The 19,392-nt window shown below is 39.5% G+C and overlaps 1 protein-coding gene across 1 annotated transcript in view; it reads left to right on the forward strand.

The window, feature by feature from the left end:
- Nucleotides 1–19,392, forward strand: part of TTN (titin) — a gene marked incomplete at its 5' end in the record, with an annotated part of 127,906 nt that overhangs the window by 99,619 nt on the left and 8,895 nt on the right. Inside the window, 31 exons of the mRNA XM_026075142.1 lie at nucleotides 46–342; nucleotides 445–1,032; nucleotides 1,135–1,437; nucleotides 1,582–1,878; nucleotides 2,270–2,557; nucleotides 2,645–2,944; nucleotides 3,038–3,340; nucleotides 3,500–3,805; nucleotides 3,916–5,682; nucleotides 5,797–6,093; nucleotides 6,985–7,272; nucleotides 7,359–7,658; nucleotides 7,737–9,803; nucleotides 9,899–10,201; nucleotides 10,282–10,587; nucleotides 10,687–10,977; nucleotides 11,097–11,396; nucleotides 11,501–11,806; nucleotides 12,068–12,373; nucleotides 12,476–12,757; nucleotides 13,037–13,630; nucleotides 13,746–14,033; nucleotides 14,151–14,450; nucleotides 14,940–15,242; nucleotides 15,536–15,838; nucleotides 15,958–16,542; nucleotides 16,685–16,990; nucleotides 17,083–17,382; nucleotides 17,612–18,187; nucleotides 18,282–18,587; nucleotides 18,679–19,272. Coding sequence (XP_025930927.1) covers nucleotides 46–342; nucleotides 445–1,032; nucleotides 1,135–1,437; nucleotides 1,582–1,878; nucleotides 2,270–2,557; nucleotides 2,645–2,944; nucleotides 3,038–3,340; nucleotides 3,500–3,805; nucleotides 3,916–5,682; nucleotides 5,797–6,093; nucleotides 6,985–7,272; nucleotides 7,359–7,658; nucleotides 7,737–9,803; nucleotides 9,899–10,201; nucleotides 10,282–10,587; nucleotides 10,687–10,977; nucleotides 11,097–11,396; nucleotides 11,501–11,806; nucleotides 12,068–12,373; nucleotides 12,476–12,757; nucleotides 13,037–13,630; nucleotides 13,746–14,033; nucleotides 14,151–14,450; nucleotides 14,940–15,242; nucleotides 15,536–15,838; nucleotides 15,958–16,542; nucleotides 16,685–16,990; nucleotides 17,083–17,382; nucleotides 17,612–18,187; nucleotides 18,282–18,587; nucleotides 18,679–19,272 — 13,950 coding nt within the window. The remainder of the gene's footprint in view (nucleotides 1–45; nucleotides 343–444; nucleotides 1,033–1,134; nucleotides 1,438–1,581; nucleotides 1,879–2,269; nucleotides 2,558–2,644; nucleotides 2,945–3,037; nucleotides 3,341–3,499; nucleotides 3,806–3,915; nucleotides 5,683–5,796; nucleotides 6,094–6,984; nucleotides 7,273–7,358; nucleotides 7,659–7,736; nucleotides 9,804–9,898; nucleotides 10,202–10,281; nucleotides 10,588–10,686; nucleotides 10,978–11,096; nucleotides 11,397–11,500; nucleotides 11,807–12,067; nucleotides 12,374–12,475; nucleotides 12,758–13,036; nucleotides 13,631–13,745; nucleotides 14,034–14,150; nucleotides 14,451–14,939; nucleotides 15,243–15,535; nucleotides 15,839–15,957; nucleotides 16,543–16,684; nucleotides 16,991–17,082; nucleotides 17,383–17,611; nucleotides 18,188–18,281; nucleotides 18,588–18,678; nucleotides 19,273–19,392) is intronic.

A 19,392-nucleotide genomic window follows, 5' to 3' on the forward strand; every position in this document is an offset into this window, starting at 1 on the left:
TTGTTATATTGATTAACCCATTGCTTTTTTTTTTTTTTTTTCCAGAAAAACCAAGCCCACCAGAAAAGCTTGGAGTAACAAATGTCACAAAGGACAGTGTTTCTCTTTCATGGCTAAAACCAGAACATGATGGTGGAAGCAGAATTGTGAGCTATCTCATCGAAGCTCTTGAGAAAGGACAGCAAAAATGGGTTAAGTGTGCAGTTGTAAAGACAACTCATCATGTTGTTCATGGTCTTAAGGAGAATGTTGACTACTTCTTCAGAGTATCTGCAGAAAACCAAGCTGGTTTAAGTGATCCTAAGGAACTACTACTCCCTGTTACAGTTAAAGAACAACTAGGTATGCTTCCTGACATCAGAGACAAAAGCTGAAATACATTACACTGGGTTCGTACTTTAAAAAAAAATAACATTTTTAATGTTTTGAAAATGTTTTTTTCAGAATCTCCTGAGATTGACATGAAGGGCTTCCCTCATAATACTGTATATATTCGAGCAGGATCAAACCTAAAAGTTGAAATTCCAGTTACTGGAAAACCGTTGCCAAAGGTGACTTTGTCTAGAGATGCTGTTCCATTGAAACCTACCATGAGATTTCATACAGAAACCACAGCAGAAAGTCTCATCATTAACCTTAAAGAAAGTGTGGCTGCTGATGCTGGCAGATATGACATTACTGCTGCCAACTCAAGTGGCACCACAAAATCGTTCATTAATATTGTTGTGCTGGACAGACCAGGTCCTCCTGTTGGTCCTGTTGTCCTTAGTGATATCACTGAAGAGAGTGTAACTCTCAAATGGCAGCCACCAGCTTATGATGGTGGAAGTCAAGTTACCAACTATATTGTACTGAAAAGAGAAACAAGTACTGCTGCTTGGTCTGAAGTGTCTGCCACCGTTGCTAGAACTGTTATTAAAGTCATGAAGCTCACAACAGGAGAAGAATATCAATTCCGTATCAAAGCAGAGAACCGCTTTGGCATCAGTGACCACATCGACTCACAATGTGTGGTTGTCAAGCTTCCTTACAGTAAGTAATATGCTTCTAACACTATGAGTGTTGACATTTTAATGTTTAATTGTTGATAGTCTAACTTTGTTAACAATTGACCACTTCTTTTGATCTCTTCAGCTACCCCTGGGCCTCCTTCCACACCATGGGTCACTAATGTCACCCGAGAAAGTATTACTGTTGGATGGCATGAACCAGTCACTAATGGTGGCAGTGCAGTTATTGGATACCACCTAGAAATGAAGGACAGGAATAGTATACTATGGCAGAAGGCTAACAAGACCCTCATTCGCACAACTCACTTTAAAGTTACAACCATCAGTGCTGGCCTTATCTATGAATTTAGGGTTTATGCAGAAAATGCAGCTGGAATTGGAAAAGCAAGTCATCCTTCTGATCCAGTCCTTGCAATTGATGCTTGTGGTAAGTATTCTCTAGAAAATGAAGGAGTCTGACCATTTTAACTAGCACTTTTTTTTTTCCCTGTGATGTTCTGTCCTGTATAGTAAGCCAATATACAAAGCTAGCTGGTACTCATTACCAATATTCTCATGTTTTCTATTGCAGAACCACCAAGAAATGTTCRTGTCACAGATATTTCCAAGACTGCTATCGCTTTGTCATGGCAGAAACCAGCATTTGATGGCGGTAGCAAGATCACTGGATACATTGTAGAAAAACGTGATCTTCCAGATGGCAGATGGACAAAAGCTAGCTTCACTAATGTTATTGAGACTCAGTTTACAGTATCTGGTCTGACACAGAATTCCCGGTACGAATTCCGGGTCTTTGCTAAGAATGCTGTTGGTTCCATTAGTAATCCGTCAGATGTTGTGGGTCCTATCACATGTATTGATACATATGGTAAGTGTTTTGCAATGATATAACAGTACTGTTCTGTGATACTAGAAAGCTTAAAGGAAGCACTGTTTTTTAGAACCATCGTCTTTTTAATAGGGAAACCTAACTTACCTTGATTTAATAAGCTTCGATGATTGTGAGCTACTTGGGCATGATCATAATGAGTTTCTTTGGCTATGTCTGTATTTTTCTTGTGGTATTTTTATTCTTTTAGCAACAGTAGTCTGCCCATACGGATATACATGCTAGCTTTACTTTAATCAGCATTTCTAAAATGCCTGTAACTATTATACATAGTAGCTTAGATAAAGCACTGTTATTTTTATTCTTATTAAATATATCTTTAAAATAATTATATGTTTTTTAATTTTTTTTATTCTTATTTTTTCTTAAGGTGCACCTGAAATTGATGTGCCACCCGAATATACAGAAGTAGTGAAATACAAAGCAGGAACTTCAGTTAAGCTAAAACTAGGCATCTCAGGCAAGCCTATACCTACAATTGAATGGTTTAGAAATGGCAAYGAAATACGAACTAGTGCACTAGTGTCTATTGAAAACACAACAGAATTTGCTTCTATACTCATCAAGGATGCAACTCGATTTAACAGTGGCACCTATGAATTAAAACTGAAGAATGCCATGGGTTCAGCATCAGCCCATGTTAGAATACAGATACTTGGTATGTTTTGAGCTATTATACTGTTACACTGTTGAACAATAATTCAGTAAAATATACTTAACATCTCCTTTCTTCCACCTTCAACAGACAAGCCAGGACCCCCAACTGGGCCTATACAGTTTAAGACAGTCACTGCTGAAAAGATTACAATTATGTGGGAGCCTCCAGCAGACGATGGTGGTGCACCTGTAACACACTATGTTGTTGAAAAGCGGGAGACAAGTCGGGTGGTATGGTCTTTAATTTCTGAAAAATTGGAGGGATGTATCGTAACTACCACAAAACTCATCAAAGGAAATGAATATGTGTTCCGTGTCCGCGGTGTGAACAAGTTCGGAGTTGGTGATTCCCTAGAATCTGAACCAGTTATAGCCAAAAATTCATTTGGTAAGAAACATGTATATTAACTAATGCAACTGAATTGTCCTATGTGTTTTTTCTCGGTATTGATCTACTGACATGTATATGTTTTTAACTCAGTTACACCTGGACCACCTAGTGTACCAGAGGTTACAATGATAACCAAGAATTCTATGACCGTTGTCTGGAATAGGCCCACTGTTGATGGAGGCAGTGAAATATCAGGATATTTTCTTGAGAAACGTGACAAGAAGAGTCTGAGTTGGTTCAAGGTTACTAAAGAAACTATTCGTGACACTAGACAGAAAGTGACAGGTCTGACTGAAAACAGCGAATATCATTTCCGGGTTTGTGCTGTCAATGCAGCTGGACAAGGTCCATTCTCTGAAGCTTCTGACTTCTACAAAGCCGCAGATCCTATTGGTAAGAAACAACGTACAGTGTGTCTAATTGGATAGGGATTTGTGGGCCATTTAGATGGGATTGTACAAATGTAACTGAGGGTAGATTTTATTCCTTTTTCTTTTACAATTAATTGTAAATAGGGCTTCTGATTTTTTTTTCTTAAACTATCACTTACAGATAAACCAGGCCCACCAACAAAGTTGAAGGTTGTGGATACAACCAAGACGTCTGTCACCCTTGGCTGGATTAAGCCTGCTTATGATGGAGGAAGTCCAGTTACCAGCTATGTGGTGGAGAAAAGGGAAGGTGAAGAGCAGGAATGGACTGTAGTCAGTACTAAGGGAGAAGTGAGAACAACTGAGTATGTTGTATCCCATCTTCAGCCAAGCGTTAATTATTATTTCCGTGTATCTGCTATAAATTGTGCTGGACAAGGAGAGCCTATTGAAATGACGGAACCTGTTCAAGCTAAAGATATTCTTGGTACTATGCCTTTCAGTGATTTATCATTTTTCCATGTTTTGATGTTTCAAATCATTTCTTATTTTACATTTCAAGTATGTATTACTCATTTTCATTATTTATTCCCACAGTGGCACCAGAGATTGATCTGGATGTTGCTCTCAGAACCTCTGTCGTTGCTAAAGCAGGTGAAGATGTGCAAATAATGATTCCATTCAAAGGAAGACCTCCTCCAACTGTCACATGGAGAAAGGATGACAAGAATCTTGGGATTGATGAAAGATATATCATCCAGAACACAGAATCATCTACATTACTCACTATTCCTCAAGTTACCCGAAATGACACAGGAAAATACATTCTTACAATTGAAAATGGAGTTGGAGAACCAAAATCATCATTTGTGAATGTAAAAGTACTTGATACACCATCTGCCTGCCAGAAACTGCAGCTTAAACATGTTTCTCGTGGCACAGTTACACTGGTATGGGAGCCACCACTCATTAACGGTGGTTCTGAAATAACGAATTATGTTGTTGAAAAAAGAGATGCTACAAAGAGAGCCTGGTCTACTGTAACAACGAAGTGTGCTCATACCACCTTTAAGCTAACTAACTTGTCAGAGAAGACTGCATTCTTCTTCCGTGTTCTTGCAGAAAATGAAATTGGACTGGGTGAACCTTGTGAGACTTCAGAACCAGTGAAAGCTGCAGACATACCTGGACCTGTAAAAGACCTAGCCATGAAAGATTCTACAAAGACCTCTGTTAAACTGCAGTGGAACAAACCTGACTATGATGGTGGTAGCATTATATCTGACTATGTTATTGAAAAGAAACTGCAGGAAGAAAAAGAATGGACATATGCAGGTACAAGCAAGAGCTGTGAATTTGAAGTTGAAAAACTTAAGGAGCTTTCTGTCATGGAATTCAGAGTTTTTGCTAAAAATGAAAAAGGCATGAGTGACGGTGTTACCACTGGACCCATTACAGTGAAAGAATATACAATAACACCTGAGGCTGACCTTTCTGATATTCCTGGAGGTCAAATTGCTGTAAGAATTGGACATAACCTGCACATTGAATTGCCCTATAAAGGTAAACCTAAGCCATCGATGAGCTGGCTGAAGGACAATCTCCCTCTTAAAGAAACTGAACAACTTCGTTTCAAGAAAACTGAAAACAAGATAAGCTTAAGCATCAAGAATGTGAAAAAGGAGCATGGTGGCAAGTATACTTTAGTTCTTGATAATGTGATCTCCAGAAAAACTTTTACAATCACAGTCATAACTCTTGGCCCTCCATCTAAGCCAAAAGGACCTTTAAGACTAGATGAAATCAAAGCAGATAGTGTTGTTTTGTCATGGGAAGCTCCTGAAGATGATGGGGGAGGAGAAATTACTGGATACAGTATTGAGAAGAGAGAAACTTCACAAATCAACTGGAAGCTGGTGTGTTCAAGCGCTGCTAGAACAACTTTCAAAGTACCAAACCTTGTTAAAGACACTGAATATCAGTTTAGAGTTCGCGCAGAAAACAGATATGGAGTGAGCCCACCTCTTGTCTCAGCAGATGTTGTGGCAAAACACCAATTTAGACCACCAGGTGCACCAGGCAAGCCTGTTGTATACAATGTAACTGCTGATGGAATGACCATATCTTGGGATGCTCCTGCTTATGATGGCGGTTCAGAGATTATTGGATACCATGTTGAAAAGAAAGAAAGAAACAGCATTTTGTGGCAGAAAGTTAATGTTGCATTAATATCTAGCAGAGAATACAGGATTACCGGATTGCTTGAGGGCCTGGATTACCAGTTCCAAGTATATGCTGAAAACACTGTGGGTCTAAGCCGAGCTAGCGAGCCAAGCAAATTTACTTTGGCAGTCTCTCCAGTAGGTGAGTGAATGACCAGTCACTTAGCCAAGAAAATTCTGGTGTTGTGGACTATGGTGAGCAGTAATAAAAAAACTGTAATAAAAATACATCTTGATACAATTATTTTCCTTTCAGACCCACCTGGTACTCCTGATTATATTGATGTCACCAGGGAAACAGTCACCCTTAAATGGACTGCCCCACTGCGTGATGGAGGCAGTAAGATTGTGGCCTACAGCATTGAGAAACGGCAAGGAAGCGAAGACCGTTGGCTCAGATGTAACTTTACTGATGTCAGTGAATGCCAATATACAGTTACAGGACTCAGCTCAGGTGACCGGTATGAGTTCAGAGTGCTTGCAAGAAATGCTGTCGGAACAATCAGCCCACCTTCACAGTCTTCAGGCTATATCATGACCAGAGATGAAAGCAGTAAGAATCATTTCTTAATATGCTTGTATCTGGGTAATGAAGCCAGAGAGTTTCTGGCTGTACTGATGGGGATGTGAGGCCAGCTGGGGAAAGAATGCATGACTGCCCTTCCAGTCAATTCAGACTCATTTTTCTATGTACCCCAAGGTGGGAAAGACTAAATTTAAGACCAGAATCTAGCAGATACATGTAATCAGTTGCTGTATTTGAGTAAGGCAGTAATTTTGCTTTCAAGATATTATTAGACTTCTTTTTGCCTTGTTRCTACATTTTTGTCTGCTGAGATTTAGTGGAAATCAAAACATGTCTTGAAATTGTGCAGCATGTATGCTTCTGTATTAAAATTTAGTTATGATTTTGCTACCTTGTGGCAACTTTGACAGTTCACATCAGATACTCTAAGGCTTGGCAAGCTTGTTATGGATAGCAGCCCTGTAGTTTTCCTTTTTGAGTCAGAAAAAAGTTTCTAATGATTGTGAACATCAGGAAGGTGCTCACAGTAATTTCAACTTGACCAGGGAAACCAGAGACTCCAAATACCTTTGCTGAAAGGCATGACACTTTACATCAGTGTTGGATAAACAGCAGCAGCAAAGCTAGAAAGAAGTCATAGATGGTGTAATATTCAGATGCACTGAAAATTTGCCTCAGGTAGCTTGACATAGTGTAGCAGCATATATTGAAGTCTTTCAGCTTTGTAATATGATGCACTGTGTGCTAACATGAAAAGTAAGTTTACAGTTTATATTATAATTGCTTTTTAGAGAATGTCATTTTCTGTGGGAAAGAATTCTGTGGGAAAGAATCTTTTATAATAACTATTTAAAAAGAGTATCAGGAACAAATACTTAGCTATATAGGAATTGATTTATGTTTGTTTTCTTTTTTTAGTTGCTCCAACAATTGAATTTGGCCCTGAGCACTTTGAAGGCCTTACTGTTAAAGCTGGAGAGAGCATTAGACTTAAAGCTCTAATCAAAGGACGTCCAGTACCTCAGGTGACGTGGTTTAAGGATGGTAAGGAGATTGAGAAAATGATGAATATAGAAATAACTACAGCTATTGGATATAGCACAATCTTCATTAGAGATGCTACCCGGGACCATCGTGGTGTATACACAGTAGAAGCCAAAAATGCCTCAGGCACTAAACGAGAAGACATTACATTCAGAGTACAAGGTACTGCACCAAAAATCATGCTGTTTTTAAATAGTATTTGATTCTAAGTGTCAGCAAATTATAATTCTGAACCTTTAATATTGCAGATACACCAGGAAAAGTTGGTGGACCAATACGATTCACAAATATTACCAGAGAAAAAGTGACATTATGGTGGGAGCCTCCAGCTAATGATGGTTGTGCTACTGTTACCCACTACATAATTGAAAAACGTGAAACCAGCAGGATTGCATGGGCATTAGTTGAAGATAAGTGTGAAGCTTGCAGCTACACTGCACTTAAATTAATCAAAGGCAATGAGTATCAGTTCCGTGTCTCTGCAGTAAACAAATTTGGCGTTGGCAGACCATTGGAGTCTGATCCAGTTACAGCACAAATACCTTACAGTAAGTTTCCACCTCATTCTGTAGAAGTAACTGTAGACTTACCATCTCATTTTTCTAATGATGTTCTTCCTTTTTTAGCTCTTCCTGATGCACCTGGAACTCCAGAGCCTACCAATGTAACAGGAGACAGTATCACACTCACATGGGCAAGACCAAAATCAGATGGTGGAAGTGAGATAAACGAATATATTCTAGAAAGGAGAGAAAAGAAGAGCATGCGCTGGGTTAAAGTATCCAGTAAAAGGCCCATTGCTGAGACAAGGTACAGAGTAACTGGCCTTATTGAAGGCAATGAGTATGAATTCCATGTCATGGCTGAAAATGCTGCAGGAGTTGGACCGCCAAGTGACGTATCAAAGCTGATTAAATGTAGAGAACCAGTCAGCCCACCAAGTGCTCCTAATGTTGTAAAGGTGACAGATACATCAAAGACCAGCGTAAGCTTAGAGTGGACCAAACCAGTTTTTGATGGAGGCATGGAAATAATTGGGTACATCATTGAGATGTGCAAAGCCGACTTAGGAGCATGGCAGAAAGTCAATGCAGAGACTGTTCTTGCTACTAAATATACTGTCGTTGACTTGGAGGCAGGAGAACACTATAAATTCAGAGTTAGTGCTGTCAATGGTGCCGGCAAAGGAGAAAGCTGTGAAGTTCCTGCTACAATCCAAACAGTGGACAGGCTTTCTGCACCTGAAATCGACATTGATGCAAACTTCAAGCAGACTCACATTGTCAGAGCAGGTGCAAGCATTCGTCTTTTTATTGCCTTCTCTGGACGACCTGTTCCTACTGCTGTGTGGTCCAAAGCAGATGCAAATCTTAGCTTACGTGCTGACATTCAAACAACTGATTCATTCAGCACATTGACTGTGGAGGAATGCAATAGAAATGACAGTGGCAAGTATGTCTTTACCGTAGAAAACAACAGTGGAAGTAAGTCTATTACATTTACTGTCAAGGTTTTGGACACTCCTGGTCCACCAGGTCCTATTACATTTAAAGATGTGACCCGAGGATCTATTACTTTAATGTGGGATGCTCCTGTTTTGGATGGAGGTTCACGTATCCATCACTACATTGTGGAAAAACGGGAAGCAAGCCGTCGTAGCTGGCAAGTAGTGAGTTCAAAATGCACTCGACAAATCTTTAAGGTCACTGATCTTGCAGAAGGTATGCCATACTACTACCGAGTGTCAGCAGAAAATGAATATGGTGTAGGTGAACCCTGTGAATTAACAGAACCAGTCGTAGCCACTGAAGAACCTGCTCCACCTAAGAGACTAGATATTGTTGATACTACCAAATCTTCTGTAGTATTAGCCTGGCTTAAACCTGACCATGATGGTGGTAGCCGTGTAACTGGATACCTTCTTGAGATGAAACAAAAAGGATCTGACTACTGGATTGAAGCTGGTCAAACTAAACAGCTTACTTTCACTGTTGAAGGCCTTATGGAGAACAACGAATATGAGTTCCGGGTCAAGGCAAAGAATGATGCTGGCTACAGTGAGCCCAGAGAAGCTTTCTCTTCTGTTATTATTAAGGAGCCACAAATTGAACCAACAGCAGATCTCAGTGAAATAAGCAGACAGCTTATAACTTGCAAGGCTGGAAGCACCTTTACTATTGATATACCAATTAGTGGACGCCCAGCTCCAAAAGTGACTTGGAAACTTGAGGAGATGAGGCTGAAGGAAACAGAGAGAGTGACCATCAAGACAACAAAAGACAGAACCACACTGACTGTTAAGGACAGTATGAGAGGTGACTCCGGCAAATACTACCTGACACTTGAAAACACTGCTGGTACAAAAACATTTACTGTCACAGTAGTAGTCATAGGAAGGCCAGGCCCAGTCACTGGCCCAATTGAAATATCATCTGTCTCTGCTGAATCCTGTGTATTGACCTGGAAAGAACCTGAAGATAATGGTGGCAGTGACATTACAAACTACATTGTAGAGAAACGTGAATCTGGCACAACAGCATGGCAGCTGGTAAATTCCAGTGTCAAACGTACACAGATCAAAGTCACTCATCTCACAAAATACCAGGAGTACAGTTTCCGAGTAAGCTCAGAAAACAGATTTGGTGTCAGTAAACCCCTTGAATCAAAAACAGTAGTTGCTGAGCATCCATTTGGTAAGTGAAACACATTTTACAAGGTTCTTTTTCCTTCTGCCTGACATAAATATTTGTAATAGCTAACATTTTCCTCCCCTCCTGTTTGCACATAGTCCCACCAAGCCCACCCTCAAGGCCAGAAGTCTATTCTGTGTCTGCAACTGCCATGGCCATTCGCTGGGAGGAACCATATCACGATGGTGGCAGCAAAGTCATTGGATATTGGGTTGAAAAGAAGGAGCGCAACACCATCCTTTGGGTGAAGGAAAACAAAGTGCCATGCTGTGAATGCAACTACAAAGTCACAGGATTGGTGGAAGGCCTGGAATATCAATTCAGAACCTATGCCCTAAATGCTGCAGGTGTTAGCAAAGCTAGCGAAGCTTCCAGACCTGTAGTGGCTCAAAATCCAGTTGGTAGGTATTACTTTTAGAGTTATTTTATTGTTTAACCTAAAATAGAGCTGCATTTCTCATTTTGAATTTTCTTTCTCCAGATCCACCAGGAAGACCAGAAGTAACAGATGTCACCAGAGCTGCAGTGTCACTGAGCTGGTCAGCACCACTTTATGATGGTGGAAGCAAAATTATCGGTTATATTATAGAGCGCAAACCATATAATGAATCTGGTGATGGACGCTGGCTGAAATGCAATTATACCATTGTCTCAGAGAACTTCTTTACTGTGACAGCTCTTAGTGAAGGTGAAGCATATGAATTCCGTGTACTAGCAAAGAATGCTGCTGGTGTGATGAGCAAAGGATCTGAATCGACTGGTGCTGTCATTTGCAAAGATGAATACTGTAAGAAATATTCATTTGAAACATTTAAAAACATTACCTGTTTTCCATTTTTTACTCTTGCCATGTAATTTGTTTTTAATCTCTTTTTCCTTGTGACAGCACCACCAAAGGCTGAACTCGATGCCAGACTGCAGGGAGAAATTGTGACCATTAGGGCTGGATCTGATCTTGTTCTTGATGCAGCCATTGGTGGGAAACCAGAACCAAAAGTCTTCTGGTCCAAAGGTGACAGGGAATTGGATCTATGTGAGAAGATCTCTCTGCAGTACACCAGCAAACGAGCCATTGCAATTATCAAGTTCTGTGACAGAAGCGATAGTGGAAAATATACCCTAACAGTTAAAAATGCCAGTGGGACAAAACAAATTTCTGTTCTTGTGAAAGTCCTTGGTATGTATTCCATGATTAAATAATTATATTTAATATACTAAAAAACTCATTCTTTTAAACAAGAGTGAGAAGCTTTTCTTTAGCTGCTAATAACAGTACTTATTTTCATCTCTACCCAGATTCACCAGGTCCATGTGCAGGCAAAATCATGGTTAGCAGAGTAACAGAAGAGAAATGTACTCTGGCATGGAATATTCCTGAGGAAGATGGAGGGGCACATATCACCCACTACATTGTAGAAAGGCGTGAAACCAGCAGACTTCACTGGGTTATTGTTGAGGCTGAGTGCCAGACATTATCATGTGTGGTAACAAAACTTATTAAGAATAATGAGTACATCTTCCGTGTGAGAGCAGTCAACAAATATGGGCCAGGCGTTCCACTTGAAACAGAACCTGTCATTGCCAGAAATGCTTTCAGTGAGTGTTACCACCTTTGGTTGCATGTCAGAATGTTTGGAATATTTGTCATAGATAAACAATTTGAAAAATAATAATTTTTTTCAACTTTTAAAAAACAACAGCTATCCCAACACAGCCTGGTGCTCCTGAAGAAGCGAGTGTTGGCAAGGAACATATCATCATTCAGTGGACGAAACCAGAATCAGATGGTGGCAGTGAGATTAGGGACTATCTTGTAGACAAACGTGAAAAGAGAAGTCTGCGTTGGACACGAGTAAACAGAGATTACACTATTTATGATACCAGACTGAAAGTCACTGGTCTTATGGAAGGCTGCCAGTACCAGTTCCGTGTCACTGCAGTGAATGCTGCTGGGAACAGTGAGCCTAGTGAAGCTTCGCAATACATGTTATGCAAAGAACCATCATGTAAGTTGCCAATTATAAAATATACTTTAATACTTATTTATAATAATATAGCATAAACCCAATCTGACACTTCAACTAAGATAACCAAAAGGATACGTGAGTTAACTGAACTGGCTTGTATTGTAAAAAATTTAAAATAAAAGCATTATAGTTAATTTCAAATGCATTTCCTGGAATTAGTTGTTTAGAAATTTTAGGGGTTTTTTTAACTGTAAAATGTTCCCTTCACCAATGTGAAATCCATTTTCTTCTGTTTCAAAGATACTCCTGCATCCCCGTCAGCTCCAAGAGTTGTGGATACTACTAAGCACAGCATAAGTTTAGCATGGTCAAAGCCCACATATGACGGTGGTGCTGACATCTTAGGCTATGTTCTTGAAATGAAAGAAGAAGGTACTGAACAGTGGTACCGACCACATACGACTGCCACTCTAAGGAATGCTGAGTTCACTGTGACTGGTCTTAAAACAACCCAGAAATACCAATTCAGAGTTGCTGCTACAAATGTGAATGGTACGAGTGAATTTAGTGAATCATCAGCACAAATAGAAACTGTGGAAAGAATAGGTAATTTAAAAACTCAACATATATATTTTAAGGAAGAATTTTATTTTCCTTTAAAACTATTAAAAAATTAATTCATTTAATGTTTCTTACTCCATTTATCAGAAATACCTGAGCTTGAGCTTGCTGATGATCTGAAGAAGACAGTTACAGTCAGAGCTGGTGGTTCCCTGCGCTTAATGGTCTCTGTGTCTGGCAGACCTACTCCAGTAATTACATGGAGCAAGCAGGGTGTTGACCTTGTAAGTCGAGCTATTATTGATACTACAGACAGCTACAGTTTGCTTCTTGTGGACAAAGTTAATCGGTATGATGCTGGAAAATACATCATCGAGGCTGAAAATCAATCAGGAAAAAAATCAGCAACTATTTCTGTAAAAGTGTTTGGTAAGTACTGCTACAATTGTATATGGGTATTACATCACTCAGTGCATGACGCTCAAGAATAAGAAATAAAGTTATTTCCAAAAGAAGCTTGCAGCATAAATAACATGAGAATGTTTGGGATGGAAGAAAAACTAAAACAGAGGAAAGTACATAATTTCTAAAGCTATGCTAGCCTATGAAATTCAAACACAATGGTGTTTTTCTAATGCAGAACTCAGTCATTGACCAAGAGAAGAAAGGAGCCAAAAGAAAAAATAATCTTTTCTGATTTTGTTTTAGATACACCTGGTCCACCAGCTGCAGTGAGAATTAAGGAAGTATCAAAAGATTCTGTGACACTTACTTGGGATATTCCAACCATTGATGGTGGAGCCCCAGTCAACAATTATATAATTGAGAAACGTGAAGCTTCCATGAGAGCTTACAAGACCGTCACTACTAAATGCAGCAAGACATTTTATAGAGTTACTGGGCTTCTAGAAGGAGCTCTGTATTATTTCAGAGTACTGCCAGAAAATATTTATGGCATTGGTGAAGCTTGTGAAACATCTGATGCAGTACTAGTATCTGATGTTCCCATGGTACCACAGAAACTTGAAGTGGTTGACACCACTAAATCAACTGTTACTCTTGCATGGGAGAAGCCACCACATGATGGTGGCAGCAGATTGACTGGCTATGTTATTGAGGCCAGCAAAGCTGGAACAGAAAGGTGGTTGAAAGTAGTGACACTGAAGTCTACCATCTATGAACATACAATTATCTCTCTCAATGAAGGTGAACAGTACTTGTTCAGAGTCAGAGCACAAAATCAGAAGGGTGTGTCAGAACCACGAGAGATTGTCACAGCAGTGACAGTACAAGACCAAAAAGGTAGGTATCATTGTTTAAAAAAAAAAAAACACAAAAAACAGGGTGAGGATTACAACAAATGAATGTGATATTTATAAAATAGATATTTAAAATACCAGTGTTTTTCTTTTCATAGTGTTACCAACAATCGACCTTGCTGGAATACCTCAGAAGACAATTCATATACCCGCTGGCAGGCCAATTGAGTTAGCTATTCCAATTGAGGGGCGACCACCTCCAGCCGCTTCTTGGTTTTTTGCTGGTTCTAAACTAAAAGAATCAGAACGCGTCAAAATGGAGACCGTTGCCAAAATGGCTAAATTAACTGTGCGTGAGACCACCATACATGACACTGGGGAGTATACACTTGAACTGAAGAACACAACTGGAACAGTTACCGACACAATAAAGGTTATAATCCTTGGTAAGTATTTATTAAGATAGTTGTTCAYGGTCTTTCTCCATCATGAACTTTGTCACATCAGCAATATGATTCCTTTTCTCAGCATTAATTTGTTGTCTTTTAATTTTCTTCTTCTAGACAAACCTGGACCACCTATTGGACCTATCCGAATTGATGAAATCGATTCAAATTATATAACCATCGCCTGGGAGCCACCTGAGCTGGATGGTGGAGCTGCACTTAGTGGCTATGTGGTAGAACAGCGTGATGCTCACCGTCCTGGATGGCTACCAGTTTCAGAATCAGTAACCAGGACAATGTTTAAGTTCACTAGGCTTGTTGAAGGTGCAGAATACGTTTTCCGTGTGGCTGCTACAAATCGCTTTGGAATCGGATCTTACCTGCAGTCTGAGATTATAGAATGCAGGAGCAAAATCCGTAAGTCTGAATTTTCCTGATTGTCTCACTCTATTCTCTTTTTGCTAATTTCTCTATAGAAAGTAATTTACATGGGCTTACATACACACACATAGATAAGATTTTCTAGATGTTATTACCTTCTTTCACCAAATAATGTGATGCATTATGATGCATAGTAGTCTTGCTATACTTCTGGAGAAAAATGCCATCCATAAACCTAAATATATTGCTCTGTATAGGTATTATAGATGCACTGCATAGACCTGGTCTGAAACTCTGTAAACTTGGATTTTATGCCCAGGTCTACCACTAACTTGGAAAATTGCTTTTCCCATTACAAAAACAGGAATAATTTCACTGACCTAGTTTGTAAAGTACTTTGATAGCTGCTGATTAAAAGTGTTGATGTTGATATTACTGTCTTTGTAATTCACAATTTGTTGCATATTATTAATGTGCAGATTCATTTGATGCTTTCTTTCCTAATTCTGCATTCTGTTTTTACAGGTATTCCTGGTCCTCCTGGCACTCCAGAAGTATTCGATGTCTCCCGAGATGGCATGACATTAACTTGGTATCCTCCAGAAGATGATGGTGACTCTCAGATATCTGGCTATATTGTGGAACGCAAAGAAGTTAGAGCAGATAGATGGATACGTGTAAATAAAGTTCCAGTCACTATGACTCGTTACCGTTCCACTGGATTGGTTGAAGGATTAGAATATGAACACCGGGTTATAGCAATCAATGCCAGAGGTGCTGGGAAACCCAGCCGTCCCTCCAAGTCTGCTGTTGCCAGAGATCCAATTGGTAAGTAATTCCCTATATAGATTGAGCCCTCTGTGGCAGAAGGGAATGATACTAATAAAAGTTACTCTTTTTAACTATTTGAAAATTTTATCTGGATATGTTAATGAATAGCAGAGGAGACTCTGACTGAAGAAAACCAAGCAAAATATTACTGAAAATATTTTGTTCTTAAGCTTTCCCTGTATAAACACTACATTGATTAAATACAGATTGTATGTTGCAAGTTAGCAGTTGTTACTGCTGTTAAATATTCACAAAAAGACCCTGCCATCCTATCTGATCTTCTCTTCCAGCTCCTCCAGGTAAACCTCAGAATCCAAGAGTCACTGATACTACAAGAACATCTGTTTCCCTGGCCTGGAGTCCACCAGAAGATGAAGGTGGTTCTAAAATTACTGGCTACTTAATTGAAATGCAGAAGGTTGATCAGTTTGAATGGACCAAATGCAATACCACTCCAACCAAGATTCGTGAATACACCTTGACACATCTCCCCCAGGGTGCAGAGTACAGATTCCGTGTGTTAGCCTGTAATGCTGGTGGGCCAGGAGAACCTGCTGAAGTGCCAGGAACAGTCAAAGTAACAGAAATGCTTGGTAAGACATTTGAAGTCTTAATTCTTATTGAAAGTTGTCCTAAAGAAGTATTTTGCCTAAAGAAGGTATGATACCATCTGTAAAATAGAGACAGCATGACATGTTGATTTTGTTTACAGAATACCCTGACTATGAACTTGATGAAAAATACCAAGAAGGTCTTATGGTGAGACAAGGTGGAGTTATCAGGCTTACAATACCAATTAAGGGCAAGCCCATCCCAATATGCAAATGGACAAAAGAAGGACATGACATCAGCAAGAGGGCCATGATTGCAACTTCTGACACTCACACAGAACTTGTGATCAAAGATGCAGAAAGAGAAGATTCTGGCACCTACGACTTGGCACTTGAAAACAAGTGTGGCAAAAAAGCTGTGTATATTAAAGTCCGAGTGATTGGCATTCCAAATCCACCAGAAGGACCACTTGAATATGATGACATACAAGCTCGCTCTGTCAGAGTAAGCTGGAGACCTCCTACAGATGATGGTGGTGCAGATATTCTAGGTTATATTGTCGAGAGACGAGAAGTACCAAAGACTGCCTGGTACACTGTTGACTCTAGAGTGAAAGGGACATCGTTAGTGGTGAAGGGCCTCAAAGAAAACGTGGAATATCACTTCCGTGTTTCTGCAGAAAATCACTTTGGTATGAGCAAATCTCTCAAATCTGAAGAACCAGCCATACCAAAAACACCTCTAAGTAAGTCTTCGTTTTAGATTTGGTGAAATAAATACGCTGTTTAACTACTACATTATAGTTCTAAATGTGCAAATATACAAATGCTTTAATGCTGTGTGGTTATTATTACTATTATTCTTATTATTATTATCATTATTAACAGACCCTCCAGAGCCTCCAAATAACCCACCTGAAGTGCTTGATGTCACAAAGAGTTCTGTTAACTTATCCTGGTCCAGACCTAAAGATGATGGTGGGTCTCGTGTAACTGGCTACTACATTGAACGCAAGGAGACATCCACAGAGAAATGGGTCCGGCATAACAAGACTCATATCACCACTACCATGTACACAGTCACAGGACTTGTTCCAGACGCTGAATATCAATTCCGTATCATTGCTCAAAATGACATTGGTGAAAGTGAAGCAAGTCCTGCTTCTGAACCAGTTGTATGCAAGGATCCATTTGGTAAGAAAATGTTTGCATTAACAGATCTTCTGAAGAGCAATTTAGTGACATTGGGAGAGAAATTTAACTTCTGTAACTATTGTAATTTTCAGACAAGCCAAGCCAACCTGGAGAAATTGAGATCACCTCTGTATTTAAGGATAGCATTACCTTAGAATGGGAACGACCTGAAAGTGATGGTGGCAAAGAGATCCTTGGCTACTGGGTTGAGTATCGCCAGTCTGGAGAAAGCACCTGGAAGAAATGCAATAAAGAACGCATCAAGGACAGGCAGTTTACTGTAGGAGGTTTATTAGAAGCTACAGAATATGAATTCCGTGTTTTTGCAGAAAATCAGACTGGCTTCAGCAGACCTCGAAGGACTGCTATGGCAGTGAAAACTAAGCTAACATGTAAGCACAAATATATTGTAATATTTCCTGTGATTTTAGATGTTATAAACTGTGGTGCTGCACTTAAAATGCTGTTTGCTTTACATGTTATTTGCTAACATGACTGTCCTAAAGCACAATCCTGCAGGTATAAGAGGCACAAGTATAAATGAAGATTAAATACCAGTAGTATAGTAATCAAGGAAGATTTCACAGTAATCTCCATTATTTTTACCTGTCTTTGTCACAGCTGGAGAAGCACCAGCCATAAGAAAAGAAATGCAGGATGTTACAGCTAAACTGGGTGAAGCAGCTCAGTTGACATGCCAAATTGTTGGGAGACCTCTTCCTGATATTAAATGGTATCGCTTTGGCAAAGAACTGGTGCAAAGTCGAAAATACAAAATGTCATCTGATGGACGCAACCATACACTGAYAGTAATAACAGATGAACAAGAGGATGAAGGGCTCTATACTTGTATGGCTACCAATGATGTCGGAGAAATTGAAACTAGTGGCAAGTTATTATTGCAGGCCCCTCCTCAGTTCCACCCTGGCTTCCCACTGAAAGAGAAATACTATGCAGGTGCAGGTGGCACCCTTCGCCTTCATGTTGTGTATATTGGCCGACCAGTGCCGGCAATAACTTGGTTCCATGGCAACAAACCTTTGAGAGGATCAGAAACTGTTACTATCGAGAACACAGAGCATTATACTCACCTTGCTATTAAAAATGTCCAGCACAAGACTCATGCTGGGAAGTACAAAGTGCAACTCAGTAACACATTTGGAACAGTTGACACTGTACTTAATGTGGAAATACAAGGTAATTGATTTTATTTTTAGTATTTTTGTGGAATATTTTCTGAAATATTTACCAGCAAAAGAACTAAAAATATATTTCTTTTTCTTTTTTACAGATAAGCCAGATAAACCAGTAGGGCCAATTGTTATAGAGTCTATATTGAAGAACTCTGTGGTAATTAGCTGGAAACCACCAGAAGATGATGGAGGTTCTATGATAACAAATTACATTATAGAGAAACGCGAAGCCAAGGAAGGAGCAGAATGGCAACTTGTATCTTCAAGCATTTCAGGCACAACCTGTAGAATTGTTAACCTTACTGAAAATGCAGGCTATTACTTCCGTGTTTCTGCTCAGAATACATATGGCATTAGTGAAGCACTAGAGGTTTCAACAGTTGTTGTTATGAAGCCTCCATTTGGTAAGCAGACACCAGAACATTCATTTCTGTATGCTTGCATAATTACTAAGGCAAGCTCACTTGAAATTTTGATTTTTTTTATTCTTTACAGAAAAACCAGGACAACCTGGTCAGCCGGTAGCAAGTGCTGTTACAAAGGACTCTTGTGTTGTCTCATGGAAACCGCCTGCAAGTGATGGAGGTGCAAAGATTAGAACTTATTATCTTGAAAAACGTGAGAAAAAACAAAACAAGTGGATTTCAGTAACAACAGATGAAATTCGTGAAACTGTCTATTCTGTGAAAGATCTTATTGAAGGTCTTGAATATGAGTTCCGTGTAAAATGTGAAAATCTAGGTGGTGAAAGTGAGTGGAGTGAAATATCACAACCAGTCATTCCAAAATCTGATGTACCAATTCAAGCTCCACAATTCAAAGAAGAACTAAGAAATCTGAATGTGAAATTTCAAGCTAATGCCACATTTGTCTGCAAAGTCACTGGTCATCCTAAGCCTATTGTTAAGTGGTACAGACAAGGTAAAGAAATCATGCCGGATGGTGAAAAGATCAAGATACAAGAATTCAAGGGTGGATATCACCAGCTGATCATCACAAACGTAACAGATGATGATGCCACAGTATATCAAGTTAGAGCCACCAACCAGGGAGGATCTGTGTCTGGCACTGCCTCTTTGGATGTTGAAGGTGAATAAAGGGTCTTGATGCCTACAACAAATTCTTTTCAAGCTTTGAATATTTAGACTATTGATGGTCTTCTCAGGTATTGTTTTACTGATGTTTTTATTCTTTCTCTTTCTATTTCAG

This window comes from Apteryx rowi, unplaced genomic scaffold (genome assembly GCF_003343035.1).
Source record: "Apteryx rowi isolate R43461 unplaced genomic scaffold, aptRow1 scaffold_110, whole genome shotgun sequence".
Classification (NCBI taxonomy): domain Eukaryota; kingdom Metazoa; phylum Chordata; class Aves; order Apterygiformes; family Apterygidae; genus Apteryx; species Apteryx rowi.